Source organism: Sceloporus occidentalis, unplaced genomic scaffold (assembly GCF_023333645.1).
Source record: "Sceloporus occidentalis isolate IW3139 unplaced genomic scaffold, rSceOcc1.0.p SCAF_79, whole genome shotgun sequence".
NCBI classification, from domain to species: domain Eukaryota; kingdom Metazoa; phylum Chordata; class Lepidosauria; order Squamata; family Phrynosomatidae; genus Sceloporus; species Sceloporus occidentalis.
The window spans coordinates 1,261,793-1,282,770 of NW_028317059.1; the positions used below are offsets into that span (position 1 = coordinate 1,261,793).

Below are 20,978 nucleotides of genomic sequence, written 5' to 3' on the forward strand. Positions count from 1 at the left end.
TGCGGTCGCACACCCCAAAGGCCGGCCCTGGTTCCTGCACCAGACCTGGCTTATTCCTGTGACTTTGATTCCATCTTCTGATTTAGCTTGTTTATGAGTTTCCTCCTCCAGCAGTACCAGATTATGCTTGTTCCCAATCTGGGCCAATCAGCCATCTCTGGTTCCGTCCTCCAATGTCATCATCTTATCTCCACAACTACGTTTCAGCTTCTACACTGAACGTTATAAAAGGACAGCTTAAAGTGCCACCACGGTAGAGGTAAATGGGCAATTGCTGAACAGGCTGATTGGTGAGATCAGAGATTTCCCTTGTAACCATACCATTTATTTTAAACTAGCTGGCAAAGACCTTCATAGAATCTCTTCTCTGAACGGTGAAACCTTTTAAGGAAGAGCACCAGGATCTGACATCATGACCTGGCACTTAACACAGAAGATGCACAACACGATGGAGAGGATGACCTGGCACTATCCAAGTTACAAAAAGATCACAGAACACACTGTATTAAAATAGAGAAATACTGTATTCATTAGTTAATTAAAAAAGAGAAATTATGCTGTATTGGACCAAGAGAAGATTCCGTTTTTAGTCAAAATTGATACCTTTCATTGGGCCAACACAGAAAAAGATGTAGAGTCACACAAGCTTTCATCAGAGGTCTCTTATTAAGTTAATGGTTAATTCCTAGAATTCCAAATCCTGCCAAGAAACTGTCAAAAAAGTTCAACAGCCCTGCTACAGAAAACAGTTCCTCGATTATAGTGCTGCCACATCCAGGCATGAAACAACTTGTTTCTGCTTCACCTCATTCACACTAATGTGGCCTCAGGGGTGTACATAGAGTATTTGGCACCCGGAGCAGATCATATATTGGCACCACCGCCCCCACTTGTAATGTAATGTAAGAATACTCACATTCACTCACGCTGTCTTACACTCTTACTCACTCTCAATGTCTCCCTACATTCTACACCGACCATTTCTGTGTTCGTATCTCCTAGTAGAAGGTATACCTGGGCCAAGGGAAAGTTGGAGAAGCTGGTGTTGGGGGCTCCCAATGGACTGACATACACATGAACGGGGCGAGCCCCAGAGAGCCGCTGGTGTGAGCATAGCCAGGAAGAAAATAATCCCGATAAACAGGACTCCAAGTCAAACCCAGAGACTTCCCAGGTGTGCTTTTATACATATCATTACACTGCTAGAACAATTTTAGGTATTCCAACTATCATGCACTTGCAGGGGAAACATGGTTCAATTGATAATGTCACTATAGCCCTCACTTTTCACAAGTGCTCCAGGTGGAACAGAAAATCAGGCCACTGTAAGCTAGGAATAACATTTTCACAGTGTCTGAAAAATAACACCATTTAGTTTGCCTGGGACTTATGTTGTGCAACTATTTTGTTGAGTCGCTCTTTGAGAAACATATTTTAAGTCATTTGGATCAGCTGACTGTTGTGAACACGAACAACCAAAATAGACATCAAAATAGCAGAGTCATCAATAAGCATCTGCTTTGGTTAACATGTTCTTTGCCAGAGAGCACCCAAAGTTCTAACTGCACTGTTATTACTCCTACCCACGATCTAGAATGACCCCCACCAGTTGCTTCACTTTTTTGCATAGTAATCTAGTTCACCCCCTGTTAAAAAGGGGTACTTACTTTTGCAGCTGTCATGATGTAAATAGTAGAGGGTGGGAAGATGCAAGTTATCAAGCAGATTCTGGAGATCCTTGTAAATCCTGAAGTCTGTTTTACTGACTTAAGAACAAATGGGATGTGGCTTAATGCGCAAACTGGCAGTAGACCACGGTGTATGCAAAGACGTCCCTTTAACTCTTAGAGTAATGGTGTCACATTCTCATGCCAGAGATTTAACAAGGATTAGGCAAGAGATGCAGCTGACCAAAGCCCAAGATTGTAGGTTAACCCCTTCTATCTTGCACAACATTTCAATTCCCTCGCTGTATTAACCTCTGCTGCTTCTGAATGGAAGTGGTTCGGTTCATCTACCATCCGTCGGTAAAGTAAAACTTCCTTACATTACATCCAAAGTTTTGAGCTTTTATTTTTACATAATGACCTCTTGTTCTAACATTTCTCCTCCTTTGAAATAAACTTCTCTCCTTTATTTCTCATTTGAGGGTTTAAATTTACTGTCACATCCAAAATAGCAGAGCAAACATTACAGAAGCAACAGTAAGTAGACATTTCTCAAGGGTTGTTTGTATTCAGCAGCATTCTGAGTAACAGTGACGCTGCACACGCATGCATGGGCGTAACAGAAACCACAGAGACCCCAAATTTGACAATTGCCCCAGGACACCCCAAATTCACCAAGTAACATGTCCCACGGTGCCACCTTTGCCAAACAACTTGTGAGTGCTATATATGCCCCCAAAAAGTTGGTCTGTGCCATCTAACCCCCAAACAGTATGAGTCATCACTGCCAAACAGCTTGTTTCTGCCATAATTGGCCCAAACAGCTTGCCTTCTTTGCCCCTTGCAACATACACTCTGGCACACATATGTAAAACACACACATTTAAACATGCTAACACAGATACATATGCTTACACTTACTCATACTCACTTACACACATGTACACACTCATTCTAACACTCACATTCCCTCTCACACCACCTATATATACAAATTAATGCTCACACACAAACCCAACGCAGACACATCTGCGCTCACAAACATGTATGCTAGCATACACCTACACACTCATGATTGTACATACAAATGCTTTCACATACAGATTCATGTTAACTCACACTTATAGACATTCATGCTCACATACACTTATGGATACAAAAACAATATGTGCTTGCAAATCAAAAACAAATAAATGTGTCCAATAAACAAACACAAATAGGTGGCGCAAATAAAGAAATAACAGTATATAACTTTCCCTTATGGTATTCACGCTCTCATATGGGTAATATTAGCGATAGAGCCCAAACTTGGCTCTACAGTATGTTCCTGTGGGTTATATAGTTACCCCCTTCTGATCTGGAAGCAGTCTTGGAAAGAGGCATATCATTATATACTGAGCCTAAAGTTGGTACAGTATAACTCACATCAATATATACTGAGCCTGACAGTGGTAAAACACAACTCCAATCATTATATATTTAGACAGAATCAGACAGTGGTACAGCATAACTCTCATTACAATATACTGAGCCAGGTACTGATGGTGGTACACTATACCTCCCATCACTATATGTTGAGACAGACACAGATGGTGGTAAAGTATAACTCCTATCATTATATAGCAAGCCAGACATTGACGATGGTAAAGCATAACTCCCACCATCATCCTCAACCTCAAGGGCTATAAATAGAATAACATTAATATTTTAGAGCTTCTTGATCCAAGGAGAAATCCGATTGCCTCTTGGAGTCAAGAAGGATTTTTTTTCCCCTGATGGCAGAATTCGAATTAGCTTAATAAGGTTTTTTTTGCCTTCTTTTGGATCAAGAATAGGAAGGTTAGGTAGAAGCGTTGAACTTGATGGACTTAGGTCTTTTTTCAACCTTATGAACTATGTAACTATATATATGTAACTATGTAACCTTTTAATTTGCGTTTTGTTTCTTTTTCACTCACACTTTCACTCATTCCTATTCATGCTCTTTCACACACTCACTTGTACTATCTCACACTCTCACCCTCACTCAGTTATATTCATGTTTCACACTCTCTCATGATGTCTCACGCCCTGTTACACTCTCGCTCATCTCTTTCAAACACTCTCTCAATGTCTCCCTACCTTCTCTGCCAACCAATTCCAAGCCCCTATCCCCATTCCTGCAGCTCAATTTCTCTTGCCTTCTGACTTCTTTCTTCTGTCCTCTTCTCCCTGGTACCACCTCTGCTCGTCAGAAAGGAGGAAGAGGGTGTTCGTGGAGGCTCTGCCCCTTTGAAGAAACACCTTGGAAGGCCTGGCCAGGAGAAAGAAGGTGCTCATTCTTTCACATTTCAGATACAGCTTCACTGTGCCATGGAGACTCAGCAAAGCTTGTCTTGCACAAGCTGCACTGAGATTCTGCAGTTCGGTGAAGAGAGGTGAAAGACACATATACTTGCAGGGACAACATTTTGCATCACAAACCGTGAAAGTCCCGGCAAAATCAGAACAGTTGGCAAGTATGAAAAAAGCTGTCCATGAGTGGTGATTTGGCTTTTGCGCCTCTGTCCGGAGCTCCGTTTAAAGGCTGTCTAGTACAGTGGACATTTCCTCCAAGGGGCTTTAATAATGCCTTAGCTACCCACATATTTAACAAATTAAAACGGATAAAGACAGAATTGACAATAAACGCAGTCTATTGGTAGAGAAGGAGAAGATGATAGATGATGAGGAATTTGTAGTAACTGCCCTGAGCAATTAGTATGAACGCGTAACTTTACTGAGTAATGTCCTAAAATGGGTAGAATGACTTAATATCCAGTTTCAGTGGACTGCTTGGATTTCCACCTCTTCAAGATAATATCAGAAATCCTTCCCAGCTGTCGGAGAATATATTTCAATATTTTATGTTCAACTTACAAAAGCTCTTTAAGTAACAGAGTAACCTGTCACATTGGGATCTTTTTCAAGAGTTATATAGACGCTGGTGGTCGCTGCAGAACTGGCAATATTGTGTCTCTTGTGTTTAGGACTCAAAACCGTCACATGACTTCATTTTGCTCTTGTGGCTTTCATCTCCATAGAAATGAAGGGAATCTAGGTATGCTGAGTCGTTGTAGCCATATTTGTTGAGGTCGGATGAATGAGGCTTGCCTAGCAGGCACGGGATAGCATTCAAAGCTTATATTCGACTGGAGAAAGGCTTTTTTTTGTCTGTTAAGGGAGTGATGCCAATAGAACATAAAATATAAGGTCATCTCTTGCAGGTAAGTCTGCCTCTATCTAATCTATGGATCTCTTTATCGCTTATTTATTCTATATATTTTAAAATATTGTTCTACAATAGAATTAAACAGATCAATATTATATATTTAAATCTGTTAGTACATATAAGAGAAAAAATAATAAAACAATTAGTACATAATAATGGTCATGCTATAATTTGGCATGTAAGGCCGTGGGTATTTTATAATGGGTTGCTGGTAGAATACTGGTGTGTTGGTATTTTTGTTTGCACCAAGAAAATGAAACAAAATTGACTCCCCAATGCTGTTGGGATTGTGTGGTTGGCGTAATTGGTGTGTGGAGGCGTGATGTTATGCTCGTCTGCATTATTTGGCAGCAACGTAATATTACCTGTTGTCCCTGTTAGTCAATTTGTTATGTTACATACTACTTGTTATGTCCTGTCCACCCATTATACAGCGCTACGGAATTTGATGGCGCTATATAAAACAATAAATAATAATTACATCACACACATTACTTGACCTTAACTTCACATTAGACCGAGGTCACAAAAAAGACCATTGCACAGCCAATTGACAACCAAACTGTTAGGACAGTGGCCGAGGAAGGATACAGTCTGTCCGTTGGATTTCCCCAACCAGATCGGCAATCTGTACATAGGCAACTAAATAAATTATTATCTTTTCTTAAGGATGATGATCGTTCATAAAATAAAAACTATATGATCTTATTATAGTGTCTGCTGTTATTAAATTTTCAGAAGCTTGGCATGGCTTTGGAGTCTGTTCCCTGTACTATCAAAGCCCCGGTTCCTCTACAGGTAGGAGATGTGAAGACGGAGCAGGCCAGTCCTGGCGTATACGTCATCGATGTCACGTTCCCTAAATCTCAGACTGTTGACGTAAGTTCACCATCCCTGCAATTCCTGCTTTTGTTTAATAAATAATATTATAAGACAAAGAATTTACATCCAAAAGTAGATATAGTCTGATATCATTTGTTCCGTGGAATATCTTTCAGCTGCAAGAAATCACTTTTAAGAATTATTACACAGCATTTATGACTGTAAGAATACAGCAGAGGAGACCCTCCGAGGCACGAGGAAACAAGGCAGTATGGTGTACATGCATCAAGAACTTGTGTCTGATGCCCAACCCTCACATGGAAGAGGGATCCCAAGACTATGTGTCTCTACATAAGAGCCAGGTAATTACTAGATCACATGGGATTGGAGACGGAAGCAGTGATGTTGCCAACAAGAGTTTGATGTTACAAGCTAAGGAGCTAGAGAACACTATGGGGTCTATTTGCAGAACATGGAGTTCTCAGGAGAAATCGTTCTTCAGCTTCACTAAGTGTTATGAATGTCCAGTCCCAGCGAGCCAGCCCTGCATGAAGAAATAGTTTGGCCCCGTATAACACCCCTAATTGTCATCTTGCTATGGTACCCTGGACTGCTCCTGTAGTATGGATACTGTAAAAAAAATGGCAAAACAAGTTTGCACAAAATCACTGCCATTCTCTGGTGTTTTGAGAAAATAATGAGCTAATTCACTGACACAAACAAAAAAATAGTGTAATGTTGCGGCTAACTTGACGCCTTTATCAAGCCTTTGGATATAAGCATGCATTTTAATAATTAGCAATTTTTAGTTAACTTTTTTATGAACATTTAAGGGTTCTGGGCAACCAGCTATTCTATGGGAAAATCCTGAATGAATGAGTGTTTAACACATAGATGACGTTTTTATTTAGATGCTGTGCAACACGGATAATGTCTCAACCATTCGTCTGATCTTACGGCAGCCGTCCCCTGTCTGGCTAAATTTCACTGTGGAAGACTTGCAGATAAATCCCCCAGGAAGGCAGGTACGGAGTTCATGGGATGAAGCATAGACACATTTATTGCTAAGAATTCATGTATTTATAAATCTATTTTGTGGGGCTGTGCATTTTAAATATGTGTAACAAACTGATAAGGGTTTAGAGGGCCATGGCGGGCTTACAATGGGGTGACCAAGTTAGGCTCTGAAGAAGGGCCTTAAACACATAAATGTGTTTTCTGAATTGCAGAGTCCACAGAAAGAGTTTTCCAGGCTGTTGTCTCAACTGCCTCCTAAGGAGCAACTCCAAAACCTGCACAAGGTGAGATAACTGCTGTAAATATTCATCTAGGTCTGCAGGAATGGGCAAGGTACAAAGTAATCACAATGTCTGCTGCTTATCATCTGTAAGAGCGTTAACCTAGAGCAGTGGTTCCCAACCCAGTCCTTAAGGCACATTAGTGGGGCAGGATTTAGTAATTACTACATTCAATGCCAGTAGAAAGATTCAAAATCGGGGGACTGGGCTGGGAACCGCTGATCTAGAGTATCAGGAAGTCCGGTGAGGTTTTTAGGATGGGGAGCTGACCTAGACCTGATCCTGGGCAGTGACCCAACTGCCCCTCAGGACTTTTCTCTGCTGGTGAGCACAGGCATATGGTGTATAGTATTATTATTGTTTCCAAAATAAAGGTGGGCCCAAGAGGCATAATTATCTGGTGGAAGCTTCTAAATTATCTGCCCAGGTCTTCACTTACCTTTCCATCATAGGATCATAACTTGGTATGGTTCCTCAGAACTTGCTGAGGTCAATGTATAAAGTTTTATAGTTCTCCAAACAGGTAATTATAATGAATTTACTGTGAACTCAGGTTTTCTCTAAGAGTGAAAAGATTGTATTTGATGGACTCAACACGAACAATAGGTTCATTTAGCAAATGATAAATATGAATATGAACCTAATCTAGGTTGGATCTTCTCGAATGTTTGGACCGTTGATTCCTTTACCATCATTGTGTGCAATCACACTATATATGTTTATTCAGATTTAATGCCTTTATTCTACAGAGACTTCCAGAACCTGGCAAAGTATCCAGCGAAGTGCAACAAATGTGGGCTCTGACGGAAGTGATGAAGGCCAATCAGAGCACAGCGAGCATCGGTAGATTTGATGTGAGTAAAAGTTTGGCCAAGATGAAGAAGTGCGCCATGATTAAAATCTGTTGCTGTCCTTCATCAACTTGGCGTATAGTATGTAATTCACACATCTTCAAGTTATCAGTTGTCTTATATTTGAAGCTGATCACCAAGAAGGCAAGGAGCTCACTTGCTGCAGTGCAATGTGTGTTGTGACGTGGGGTGCACAGGGCTCCGCTCCTGCCGCAGGGGTATTTGGGGAGGGACACAGACAGACTCCATTTCTGGGGCATGGTCAGTAATAGCAGAATTAGAGTCCTGTCCTGTTGCAGCCCGTAAGAGTGGAAGCTGCATGGCTTTCTGCTGAGTGTGGCTCAGAACTACTGTGTCAGGAAGCTGCAGTTACGGGAAGGTTGGATCTGTTTTTATGGACGTCAGTGGGGATTATTAACTAAAAGGGAGAGTTGGAAGGAGAGATGCGGTTTCAGCACATTGACTTTAATATGCATTATGAAGATGCAACCCCAGTGAGCTTCTTCTGCAGGAAGATCTCTCCTGGTCTATATAATGCATATTTAAATCCACTAGATTCCTTCTGAGTCTCCTTGGATTATGTATTGTATGTACACGGCCAACTCTGCCTTCTTCTGGACAAACCTGCCAGTGTTGGACCTTCATAATGAGCAATAAAGTGGGATGTTGAGACAAAACTCTTCTGCCAGCTCCCCCTTTAGTGAATAGAATGATATATATGTGCGTGTGTGTGTGTGTGTGTGTGTGTGTATTTATGGGGATGTCTCTTTATGAATGTAGGAGTTTGTGGCTTTCAAGCATGTCTGTGTATACATGTATGTGGATTAAGCAACACAGGTACACAAGCAGTGTCAGTGGATCCATCATGTACTGTCTTGTCTGATTGTTACCTAGTTATGTGTGGACATTTAATTAGTTTTTATTAGTTTCATGCAGCTTTGTTGGAACAAAATCTTGTTTTGCATGATGCCCCCCCCCCTCTTTTTTTCTATGGTCCCTTTCATGTCCCTTTAAATATGTCAAGTGGCCCTTTAAACAGTGTCGCACAGGGCCCCAGCAGATTTTGATCACCCCTGATTTAAAGTATTAAAAAAAGAAAGAAGACAAATGCCACTTAATGTTTTATTTTAGCGTTTCTTTCCCTTACTCAGTGTTTTGAGTGCGAAGAACACACTTTGTCTTCGTGCAAACTCCAGTCCTCAATACCAAAAGCACGCAGAATATTGCATATCAGAATAATATTAATAATAATATAATAAACACATGATGGGCCATGTGAATAGGTATTTGACATCTCTAAGTAAAAAATATATATCATGTAAGCATTTAGCATTCCATGTGCTATATCTAAAATAGTATAGAAAATGTATAGAAAATATTCAATGTAGATTGATATTTATATAATTCTGTAAAAAAAATCTATGGATTTTTTTTTTTTTCCAGGTAGATGGGTGTTATGAAATTAACCTTCTTTCATACACCTAACAGAATGGACTTTTCTTTGCGGGTACCTGGAGGGCAGAGATGTTCTTGGGATCAGCTTCAAGGGTCTGCCAGAAGGAAACAGGAGGAAAAGCTGTTTTCTTTCACAATAAACGTCTGAGTTGCTACAAACGATCTGTTTTAAAAACACAGAATAAAATTGGGTTTTTTATATATTTAGATCTGGGTCTACGGTTTGTTTGGACATGATCAATGTAACCAAAGCGCATGCGTGCTATACTCCCTGCCAGCCATCTCTGGTGCTGGCTCATGTAACAGTCCAAGTTCTCTCGTTAATTTCAATGGGATCGCTTTGGTCACGAGGATCCCTTCATTGGCTGACGTATAATGGATTGCAAGCTTTTGAGACAATCTAGGTCTCTTCTTGGTATAATATCCCTGAAGAGTCCTATGTGGTCTCAAAAGCTTGCAATCTTTTAATACATGCGTTAGCCAATAAAGGTATTATCTTTATACATAACCCTCTGTGACCTGTGGATGTCTGTTAATGCAACAAGCAATTAGAAGAAGAATGTATTCTGCATACACAGTCAGACTATGGAGATGTTTGAAGTTCAGAAGGACATGAGGGGAGTGAAGAGATACAAACCTAAGAATAAGCTGAAATAATTAGATTTATCACTGGCTAGACTGATGCACACAAAAATTGCTGTTACAACTCTATACATTCTACATGTGGTAGGGTTAAAAGTCAAACAAATGCCATTAACGCATTGAACCACAAAACCTCTCTCTCTCTCTGAAAGCAGGGGCACTGTCAGCTGCACACCTTCCCGGGGGTGCGACAGTGCGCATGCGCGGTGTCTTAAAGAGGTGTGCTTCATGAGCATGCGCATTGTGAGTGTCTGACTACTGTTTGGAATGCAGTGCGTTCGGTGGATTGGTGCGAGAGTTGGGAGATTGGGGGTACCGGGAAGCAAACGGCAGGGAAGGAGCTACAGCAGCGGCCAGGTACTTAGAGCACGTTGTGCTTGATGACTTTCAGGAGAAGGGCCGGCAAACGCCTGGAAATGTTGCAATGGCCGGGAATTACCCCATTAACATGATCTGCACCCCGATTATTATTAAGTGTAACCCGTTACTAAACACTTAAGGTCTGCGGCTGTTGCTACACGGAATCCAGATGATCGGAGGGTGTGTCGGGGTTTAAAGAGTTAAGCTGCGTGCCGCTAGGCGCTTCAGATGGAGTTGGGTGTTCAGTCCGAGGCTTAGAAATGCAAACTCAGCCCCTGGGGCACCTGATGATCCTTCATCTAGAGGGGATCGCGCGATGATAGAAAAAGGGGTTCACAGGTCGCCCCTAACCTGCATTAGTTAGAAGGGACTAGTGACAGGTGCCAGGTTTCCAGTATCTGGGGACATGCAGGTTTATGCTTCACACGGCTCGGGGCAAAGGTTTCTAAGCAGCCGGACTGTGACCGAGAGAAAGCCGAGGAATTCCATTCTTTTGGATTTATTGGGGTAGACGCGCCGGGGTCTGAGGATTTCTAAGAAGAGTTGGCCAGGCTGCTGAGCCTACCCCGCAAATATGTGAATAATATTGTCAGTGCTCATTCAACCAGGCATGTTGGAAACCGTAGGAAATGTTCAGGACCGGCCCCGATTGTCTTCCCGAGAATTCATTAAATGCTTTAAAATGCCATTGCATTCAGTGTGGCATTAGGTCGGATTGCTAACCCCTTCCTCCATCTGTTTGCAGGGGTGGACTAAGGCAGTGTTCTTCTATCCTTTATTTTCGAGGGTTTGCCTCGAGTCTCAGAGTTTTTTTGTACCATTTTTAGGGTCTCTAAGTGACTTCTCCTTATTCTACACCGCCGTGATATTTGAGACCCCCAATTGGTGGTTCTTTCTAGTGTACATTTAAATAGTAAGTCAAGATTTCCATGAGCTATTTGGGTATCGGTACATAGCACTTTCACGATGGTCTATTAAAGGGTTAATATTTCAAGAGTCTTGAGGTCAGCTCATGCAGAAAGTTCCCGTACGGGATGAGGATGGGTAACTTTTTCCAATACGGTAAAGCCAAGCCAAGTAGTATGATTATTATAGCATAGAGCATGTAATATCATAGATCCCTCACTCAAGTCATCGCTGGTGTCATCGAAGCTTGAAGGACCCCAGTCTACCATTTATGAAGCCTGCTCCCTTTATCATTATAATTAATAGTTCCCCTGCTTATGAATAATATTAATTGGTATTTTGCTTTAAACTTGCATTTGGTAATTTATAGGGGATGTTTTGGCTTGGTTTTTAACAATTATTATTTGTAGTTTGTTATGAAGCTAACTCTGCTGTCTCAGGGCTTCTAAACAAAACTTCCTATTTCCATCGGTTTCAGACAGATGCTCCTCGCCGTACACCTCTCTATGATTTTCACCGTGATCATGGTGGTAAAATGGTGGAGTTTGCCGGCTGGAGCCTTCCGGTGCAATACAAAGATAGTCACATCGCCTCTCACCTGCACACCCGCCAGCACTGCTCCTTGTTTGATGTCTCCCACATGCTTCAGGTAACTTTCTAGCAGGTAGACTTTATGTCGCATGTATTGACTTGGCTCAATGTATCGAGACACTTGGATAGCTTGACGACTTTCCAGGATTCCCACCAAATGGGCAATGGACGGGGCATCTGCTGGCACGGAAAGGGCTGAGCCGGACGCCGGGTTTTGACCTCAAAGTACGTAAAGTCCTTGCCTGCCTCTGTGCAAAACAAAATGCTGATCTCAAGGAGCAGATTGCCACCGGCTTGGAGATCCCAAGCAGTCTTGGAGAGTCAGATGATGGCCTAAGGTGGATTCTTACCTGCCCTGTTATACGTCATGCATTTCAGATCTCACGCTTCATTTTTTTCTTCTAACTTTAAAATTGAATATTTGGAATGCAGATGTAAATACAGATATAGGTGTTCAGTTTGTATATAAAAACTGATTTGTGACTTCATTATGAGCTCTCTTGTCTTACTGACTTACCGTCAATTCATAATAATCGGAAATCCCAATAGATGCTGAATGTTGCAGAAGTGTTCCTGTAATATAAAAGGCTCACTCAAGATCCATTTAGCTCAAGAACTTACTGTGTATCTGTCAATTTTAAATTCAAACTAAAGCTGTTATTAAATCTTTTGGACTGCCGGAATTTGTTGGTCTTTATATTTAATTAACCAAAAATTGTAGCTTTCAGGTTTTACCAGAAAACCCACGATCTGACATTAAGACTGCGAGTGGCTCTGATATTTGGTTAAAAGCTGCTAAGTCTGCGTGTCAAACTCTTCTCATCCGTTCTCTATTCATGTGATCTTTGTCGCCCGTCGGGCACCGTTTCACAATAATAATGGAGATTTTTCCTGCCTGTTTTTGACCTGCACATTTTTAGCACTGGGTGGCAGTGCAACGATTGAGCGTTCAGCACATCTGCTGATCTCTCGCGTTTTAGTTTCTTGCAGAGTTATATAATTCCAAAGAATTTGACTATTAAGTCAGACCCCAACAAGTATAACAGAAGAGCTGCCAAATATTGTGAACGGGGCGCAGAACCCTACGAGGTGTCCACCTTTTGTGCTTCAAGTTCCCAGAGCAGGAGATCTGCTCTCGCATACCTTGACACCAGTACAGACACGTATCCGACTGCTGAAAATACACGTATAGCACTATGGATTCGTTCCTGGTAGGGGGAGCAGTCCTGTAGAAGACCGAACAGATCACGTTATATTCCCAAGGAATAGCCTTTGTGTTTTGGCAGCTGGTTTTGGTCCATCTGTCTCGTGTACAGCCAGACCCTCTAGATTTTATTGATACTTACTGGACAACATGGATTTGTTTTTTGGGGTATCATTTTTTTATGTCTATTTTACTTCTTATAAATATTAAATGTTTTATTTTTTCTATTTTGTTTAAAATTTTTTGGTTTATTAAGACTAAAGCACAAGGTTTTGTTATTATAGAGCACGCAACGTGAGTCTTGTGGCTTCAGGTCTTAAAGTTTATAAACTTATTCGTTTTCATAATTTTTTTTCTGTGTTTTGTCATGTCGGGTACAGGCCTGTAACCAGTTGCTTCCTCTTGTTGCAGACCAAGGTACTCGGGAAGGATCGGATACCGTTCATGGAGAGCCTGGTGGTGGGTGACATTGCTGAGCTGAAGGAGAACCAGGTTCGTAAACTGCTCTTTTAATTGCCCGGTTTGACCGCTTATGATTTGTTTTGCCGTTTTTGAGTTATATAAGAAAATACAATTGTGGTCAGAAGATTGCTGAAAAGACTTGGCTTTGCCACACCTGCATTAAAGTTTTAAATCAGTGGCCTCCAACATGTAGCTCCTGAGCTAGTGGTAGCACTTTGGCTACAGCTAAGTAGTTGGGGAAACTGGCTAAAGCTGGTATACGTATCAATTGACGCACAATAATACGTTAGAAATCCATTTTCCATGCAAAAACAAACAAGAAATTAAGAGAAAACGTTTGTTATATCCATAATGCCTAAAAATAACACATTTTCCCCAATACATTTGTATAGTAGGTCTCAAAATAGTTTCTTAATAAGAAATAGCCCCCATTAAATTAAACGTTGGAAAGACTTGTTTTAATAGTGGTGAGAATTTTTATAAACTTAGCGTTTTGTGACACTATCATGTATGCAAAACTAGCACAAAATCTTTCCTTGCCCAGGTTTGCCGTCTCAATGCATAGATTTAAATGTGTGCCCCAAACATGTTAAGAGTTGCTCGGACCATGCTAAGACCTTGCCATGGATTAATATTATTCACCTTTTGCATATATATGTCGCTACATCGTTCTCACTCTAGCGTTGCTTTTGCCTCATCTCCAGGGCACACTATCTCTTTTCACTAACGAGAGCGGTGGCATCATTGATGACCTCATTGTTACCAACACCTCCGAGGGATACCTGTATGTTGTGTCTAATGCTGGCTGTGCAGAAAAGGACTCTGCGCACATGCAGGTAAGTTTGTTGTTTCTGAAATGTTATCTTGTTTCCTTCCTCTCACTTAATATTTTCATTTTTTTCCACCAGTGTGACAACCATCAGAACCCCTGGGCCTGGTACAAACCTAAAAACAGGGCTCCCCTCCCCATTCTCTTTCCGCTGCCCTGTCCCATGCTGTTCCGATTACCCAGCCTTGTATTGGCAATGGGATTACCGGGCCCTAAGCTTGCAGAAGAGCCACTGGGCCACGATCCTAGGATGGGCACAGGTAGGGATGGTGGGTCACAATGGGCCAATCTCTAATAGTGAGCCTAAGGGCCATTGAGAAGGCCAGTGACAGATTAGGGAGGATGGGTCCTCATTCTTGCCCAGGCCCCATGCATGAGTACCGGCTGTACCCTCTGAAGGCTGCCCTGACCCTGGGTAAAGTTCAAGTTCACGCTCACAGTAACACCGTAAAGTAACACTCACACAGACGCTAACTCCATACACTAACACATACTCTTTATAATATAGTTCAATATTTACCTCTCACGTAGCGCAGAGCCCTGTCTTCAGTGCAGCTGGACGCCTAGAATGTAGATGCTGTCTCAAAAAATCTAGGTAATACTCTGTATCAAGAAGCAATATTATTTGATTCAAGCTTGATAAGCCTATCAATAAGCCACCATGCAAGAAAGATTTACTGGTCCTTACCAAATCTTGACCAGCTTGTTGGAAAATATTTTTTTACCCGGAAATGCAGAATAAAAGATGGTGATTTCAGAACCAAAACCTGCAGATACAGTGAAGATTACTGTATGTGCTCCTAGGAAAATGTACGATGAGGGACAAACCTAATGATATCAAGTGGGAATGGGGGGGGGGGGGGGGTTATCATACAGCTATAGCATGTGATTTCAACTCTGATTTATGTTTTAATATGCCTATAGTACTGTTCATATGCTATGTAGGATATAAGCCATGGTAAAATATCAACCAAAATGTAAGACATGTTCTTTAGGGAATGTGTGACGGAATAAAACATGTACACAGGTGTATAAAAATAAATATATATATATTTAAATTAGCCCACTGTCCCAGCCGTAACAGTTTTAATATCCAACACACAAATACAAAACACACACAATAACATCAATGACCAATACTCAAGTCTTGCCTGCGGGGATGGAGTTTATCCTCTAGAGAGATTGTAAGCTTGTTTGAGCAGGGCCTTCCTTACCTGTTTCTGTAAGTCATTATGTTATATACTACTTTATGTCCTGTCTACCCATTGTACAGCGCTTTGGAATGTGAAGGCGCTACATAAAAAAGAAATAATAATAATCTGGGCTCTCTCCATAGGCCTTGATAGAATTCTCTCTCTCTCTCAAGATCCTCATGCTCCTCAGTACAGGCGCACTCCTAGGGCAAATCCTTACAGAATCGGTCTTCTCCAGAATCTAACATAGTTCCCTAGAATGGGAACGTCTATCCCAAAGATCCTCTGCTTCCTATGATACACTTAGTCTGAATGGATTCTAGAAACCAATTTGCACATAAGTGCTGTTTATTCAGCATGTCGTGGATTGGGGTTCTATACTCGCGCATTCTAAAGCCCATATCTATCAACGGCTCTGATCCGACGCTTTCTTTGTTGTGCATTGGATGTTTAGAATGCAAATTAAGCCAGTTGGATAAATATACATACACACATACATCTATAATGTAGAAATTATCCAATTTATTATTTCTTACTAATAATTTATATATAATAGTAATTTATTCTGTTCTTCTGTCCAGGGCAAACTGCAGGATTTTAAAGCAGCTGGCCGGGACGTGGCTTTGGAATTTATAGATTTCGCTCTGCTGGCTCTTCAAGGTAACGTCACAGGGGCAAAATATTGTGTATTTAACGGGCTTCTGTCATGAACTATCCATGACATTTTATTTCTTAAACATGGTAATTACGCTATGCACCTTTATAATTGATGCCGATGCCACATACCTAAAGAGCCATAGTTGCCATTTTCTTGTGTGTTCCTTTACATTTGATCAATTTCTAGGGAAAATGGGTTCCCTGAATTGAGTAAATACATTTTATTGTTCATTGCGTTCATTGCCTGCTGTTGGAGAGTGACACGCGATTTCTTATTATTCTATAATATATGTGGATTTTAGGTCCTTCTTCAGCCCGAGTTCTCCAAGCTGGACTTGAGGATGACCTCTCCAAACTTCCATTTATGACCAGCGTGATCACAGATGTCTTTGGTGTCCCTCGCTGTAGGGTGACGAGGTGTGGATACACAGGAGAAGATGGAGTGGAGGTACTCGTTTTTATCCTACCAAAGGTGGTGTCTATTTTAGAAAATATCTCATACCTGAGAGGCATTTCATGAAAACAAAATGCCACCCAGTAACCTAAATCAAAAAATTGTACGCCCTAACATTCCATACTCTTCTACCCAGACTCTAGAAAGAGTCTTTGATCCAGTGACATAGTGACATTCACTGAAATCAAGACTTTTATGAGCCAAATCTTAAGACTCTGGTATTTTTGGGTGCTTCTTCAGTACACTGGCTACTAATTGGATGGATTCATCTATTATTTTACTTAAAAATCAAGACATTTAGTGCAGGAGCTCAATTGTGTTTTACGTTGGGTTGTCACGTTTAAATCCTGAGCCAGGAATTATTTCAATGAATATCTAGTGTGAAAATTCCCAAGAATTATCTCCACCCAGGTTGGTCTTTCATCTGCTAATAAGACATATTGAGCACATGTTTACGTCTGTAATATCACGGGACCTGGTCACCTTCTGAGTAGCCCTTCGCATCAAACAGACATGGTGTAAAAAAAAAACAAAAAAAAACCTGAAGACCTTGTGGGCAGGTTTTGGGTGGGATGGGAGCATACTGACACGGACCCATTGTCACCCATGATCTTCACTGGATTCTCCATTCTCTCAACGCCTTGTCTCCAGATTTCTGTGCCAGGGAACAGAGCGGTAGAGTTGGCAGACAGGCTCCTGCAGAATAGTGAAGTGAAGCTGGCAGGTTTGGCCGCACGGGACAGTCTGCGTTTGGAAGCTGGGCTCTGTTTGTATGGCAACGACATTGACGAAACCACCACTCCAGTTGAGGCAAGTCTAGTGTGGACACTTGGTAAGTGGGAACATTAGTTACTCAGACAACACCGTAACTCTATGTCAAGGGAAATTTAAATATAGTGATTGTAATCTGTTTTGTTTCTAAAAGTTGGGTTTTTTGCCCATTGACCAGTGCTGCAAAATGTTATTGGGCCATAAAACCCAATATTTAATAATTATGTGATTAGTTTTTAATGAAGTTAATTTTTCATATGTCTTCCCAAAAATATGGAAATTAACCTTTGATGAAAAAGTAAAAGCAGAACATGCAATGCTTGGAACGCCATCTTCTGCTGAACCGCATTTCCCACCACTATTGTCTATCCTTTCAGTTGGATAACTGGTGGAACTTTCAGTGCAGTAGCAACTGGGGAGCCGCTCGTTGGCGGCATCTCTACTAGATGGCCAAAATGTCTATTTTATCCGCCCTTGAGTTCGCTTCATCAGTGATTGCTCACAACACATTTTTCGTTAGTGGCAATAAATAATGAATGAATGGTGTGTACTATATTGTAGATAGTAGGCACATTACAGAACTGGTCTCAATCGCTCTTTTTTTTTTTTTTTTTCTCTTTTTCTCCAGGTAAACGACGGAGGGTTGCCATGGACTTTCCAGGAGCCTCGGTGATCGTACCTCAGATTAAGGGAAAAGTGAAGCGGAAGAGGGTTGGTTTGACCTCTACTGGACCCCCTGTACGGCAACACACACCTATACAGACCCCCGAAGGACGAGTTATCGGTAAATTGTGTTACCTTCCAGTCATCCCAGCATTGCAAGCTGTATAATATAGAAATTATACCGCACAAGTTTTTTTTTTTTTTTGTTTTTTTTTCTTTTTTTTTACTTTATTCTTTTCATTAAATTGTACATTATCACATGCATGATGCAAAAAGAAATAAGATTAGAACAACGGTTACCATTACATAATAATAAGCATATATATATCTTATAAAATAGCCTAGAGTATAACTTCTTGTCTAGAGTTATATTCATTGATATTTTATATAAAAATGGGTATTACAATAACAATAATAGTACCATGTAAGTCCCAGGTGTCCTAAAAATAGAATTATTTGCAGAAAACACAAAAGAAAAAGAAAATTAAAGAAAGAAAAAACAAGGGTCTGAAAAATTACTAGATTCCAAATACCCTCCAAACATATCTACATTTTCAACACACTACATTCATACTGGAGCTCAAATATATATTTGTTATAGCGATTCATTATATTTATTCTACTTATAGTAATGACCTTGAATATAAAAAAGAGTATAGTATTTGATGTTAAAAAAGTTTACTACGTTCCTTTCGTTTTATCCTACTTCACTTCCCTTTTTTTTTTTTTTTTTTTTTTTTTTATATAAATCAAATTAAGTTAAATTAATTAATGGGAAATTTAGCCAGCCAAGGATTCCATATCTTATTAAATTTGTATATTCTCTGTTGTGCTAAGAAAAATCCCTGTTCCATAAGGCATTGATGCTTTATTTGATTTATAATATTTTCAATAGAGATTGGGGTTTTTTGAAGCCAGTTCCTCGCAATGCTTATTTTCATTGCCAAAAAACATTGAACTACAAAAGCTCTGCGGATAAAAGTTAAATGAGACAGATCGATGTGTAATAAGGCTCTCTCAGGAGTCATATCAATATCTATATTAATAATAAAGGAAATTAGTTCAAATAATTCCCTCCAAGAAGATGTAATTACAGTACAGTCCCACCAGATGTGTCTAAAGGAACCTAGTTCCTTATTACATCTCCAGCATATTGGTGAGTATTTCTGATGGAATTTAGCCAATTTAGTCGGAATCATATACCAGCGAAACATAACTTTATAATGTATCTCAATCATGTTCTGACAGTGAGAAATTTTACTTATTTCTGTTAAGCTGTTTATCCAATGGAGCTCTTCACAGTAAAAGGCAAGGTCCCGATGCCATGTATGCATAATATTAAAACACTTTGGAGATTCAACGTCTTCCATTAGTATATAACACTTCTTTAAACATTTATTGATTATTTCTAATGAGAACAATTCAGTAATCTGGGTACTTATGATCGATAATTTACCCAGGAATAGATTTGATTGAATATAATGCCTAATTCTAATTACATTGTACATTTCTGTGGTACCAAGATTAAATTCCCTAGCAAGTGTTTGAAACGATTTCATGTCTCTTGAGTTTAAAATATCACTGATTCTTTTAGTTTTATAATTGTTCCAATTCTTAAGAGACAGCTGCGGTATATTAAGCATAAGAGTTTCTAAAGGTGCAGTAGGGATTATTTTATGATTTAATTTTAATTTACCTTTCAATATAATCCAGAATTCCATAATACTTTTGATTATAACAGGAAGATTTTTATTCATAATACAAGATCTGGCATTACATCTCCAGATAAGGCATTCTAAGTTACTCATACCAAGTAGTTCCTGTTCAATAAGAAACCATGATTCCTTATGGCAGCTTTTATATTGTAATTTTAATAAATGGGTCAGCATACTCGCATAAACGTATCTCTCTAAGCAAGGAACATTAAAGCCCCCATTTCTTTTACTTGCGTATAGAATTTTTTTAGCTATCCTGGGTTTTTTCCCTGCCCAAATAAAAATTTCTATATTTTTTTGAAATACTCGTATCCATATTTTAGGAAGTCGAATCGGAATCATTCTTAATAAGTACAACCATTTTGGTATTATATATGCTCTCACTATATTCATTCTCCCTAACCATGATACATATAATCCCTTCCAACTAGCAATATTTTTTATTAAATCATCCCGAAGTTTACTATAATTGGTTTCAATAATGCTGGAGAGATTTATCGGAATTATAATTCCTAAATATTCTATCCTTTCCATTCCCCAAACAAAATCATATTCTTCTTTCAGATAAGTGCTAATAGATCCAGAAATATCTGACAAAGTGGCGTAAGTTTTATTTATATTTAGTTTATAATTAGATAATTTACTATATATAGAAATTTCTTGCATCAGTTCTTTTAAGGAGTTTATTGGGTCGTATAAAGAAATCAAAATATCATCAGCATAAAGGTTAAGTTTAAATTCTAGGTCTCCAAGTTTAATGCCCTTAATATCACAATTAGTCCTTATCCTTGCCGCTAGGGGTTCAATAGTAAGAATGTATAACAAAGGCGCACAAGTTTTAACAAAGATACGTTGTTTTCATTATATTATGTCTCCAGCCTGTATCCGAGCTACACTCGAAGCTACCTTTTGTTATAGTACGCTGTCTGCTGCTTCCGATGAGCGTTTTACAGTTTGCATTGTTCTTGCTCTGTATGGCTTATAATGCCGAGTTCCATTTCTATCCCAGGCGAAGTGACAAGCGGATGTCCCTCCCCGTGCCTGAAGCTAAATGTAGCCATGGGGTACGTGGAGCCGGAATACATGAAAGCTGGCACGCCGCTGCAGGTGGAGGTCAGGAAGAAGCTTGTGGACAGCACCGTCGGCAAAATGCCATTTGTGCCAACAAAATATTATATTTTGAAATGA

At 40.0% G+C, this 20,978-nt stretch overlaps 2 protein-coding genes across 2 annotated transcripts; both read left to right on the top strand.

Annotated features, from left to right (window-relative positions):
* The first annotated feature begins 5,661 nt into the window (after nucleotides 1–5,661).
* LOC149285369 (nicolin-1-like) lies at nucleotides 5,662–9,373 on the top strand. The gene is made up of 6 exons (XM_089495446.1): nucleotides 5,662–5,796; nucleotides 5,916–6,101; nucleotides 6,651–6,764; nucleotides 6,969–7,040; nucleotides 7,787–7,891; nucleotides 9,332–9,373. Exons 1-6 carry the CDS (start codon nucleotides 5,665–5,667, stop codon nucleotides 9,371–9,373), a joined length of 651 nt encoding a protein of 216 aa, XP_089351572.1. The 5' UTR covers nucleotides 5,662–5,664.
* Nucleotides 9,374–10,252: 879 nt separating this feature from the next.
* LOC149285370 (aminomethyltransferase, mitochondrial-like) lies at nucleotides 10,253–20,978 on the top strand. Its single transcript, XM_089495429.1, has 9 exons — nucleotides 10,253–10,342; nucleotides 11,730–11,900; nucleotides 13,458–13,538; nucleotides 14,213–14,344; nucleotides 16,112–16,190; nucleotides 16,490–16,635; nucleotides 17,293–17,473; nucleotides 18,041–18,196; nucleotides 20,800–20,978. Exons 1-9 carry the CDS (start codon nucleotides 10,253–10,255, stop codon nucleotides 20,976–20,978), a joined length of 1,215 nt encoding a protein of 404 aa, XP_089351555.1.

Excerpts from the sequence above, each read along its gene's own strand:
- LOC149285369 (XM_089495446.1), top strand. The coding sequence starts at position 5,665 with ATGGCTTTGGAGTCTGTTCCCTGTACTATCAAAGCCCCGGTTCCTCTA. Across the intron at positions 6,102-6,650 it reads TGTCTCTACATAAGAGCCAG|ATGCTGTGCAACACGGATAA; the intron begins GTAATTACTAGA and ends GTTTTTATTTAG. Across the intron at positions 7,892-9,331 it reads CGAGCATCGGTAGATTTGAT|GTAGATGGGTGTTATGAAAT; the intron begins GTGAGTAAAAGT and ends TTTTTTTTCCAG.
- LOC149285370 (XM_089495429.1), top strand. The coding sequence starts at position 10,253 with ATGCAGTGCGTTCGGTGGATTGGTGCGAGAGTTGGGAGATTGGGGGTA. Across the intron at positions 13,539-14,212 it reads CTGAGCTGAAGGAGAACCAG|GGCACACTATCTCTTTTCAC; the intron begins GTTCGTAAACTG and ends CCTCATCTCCAG. Across the intron at positions 18,197-20,799 it reads CCCCGAAGGACGAGTTATCG|GCGAAGTGACAAGCGGATGT; the intron begins GTAAATTGTGTT and ends TTTCTATCCCAG.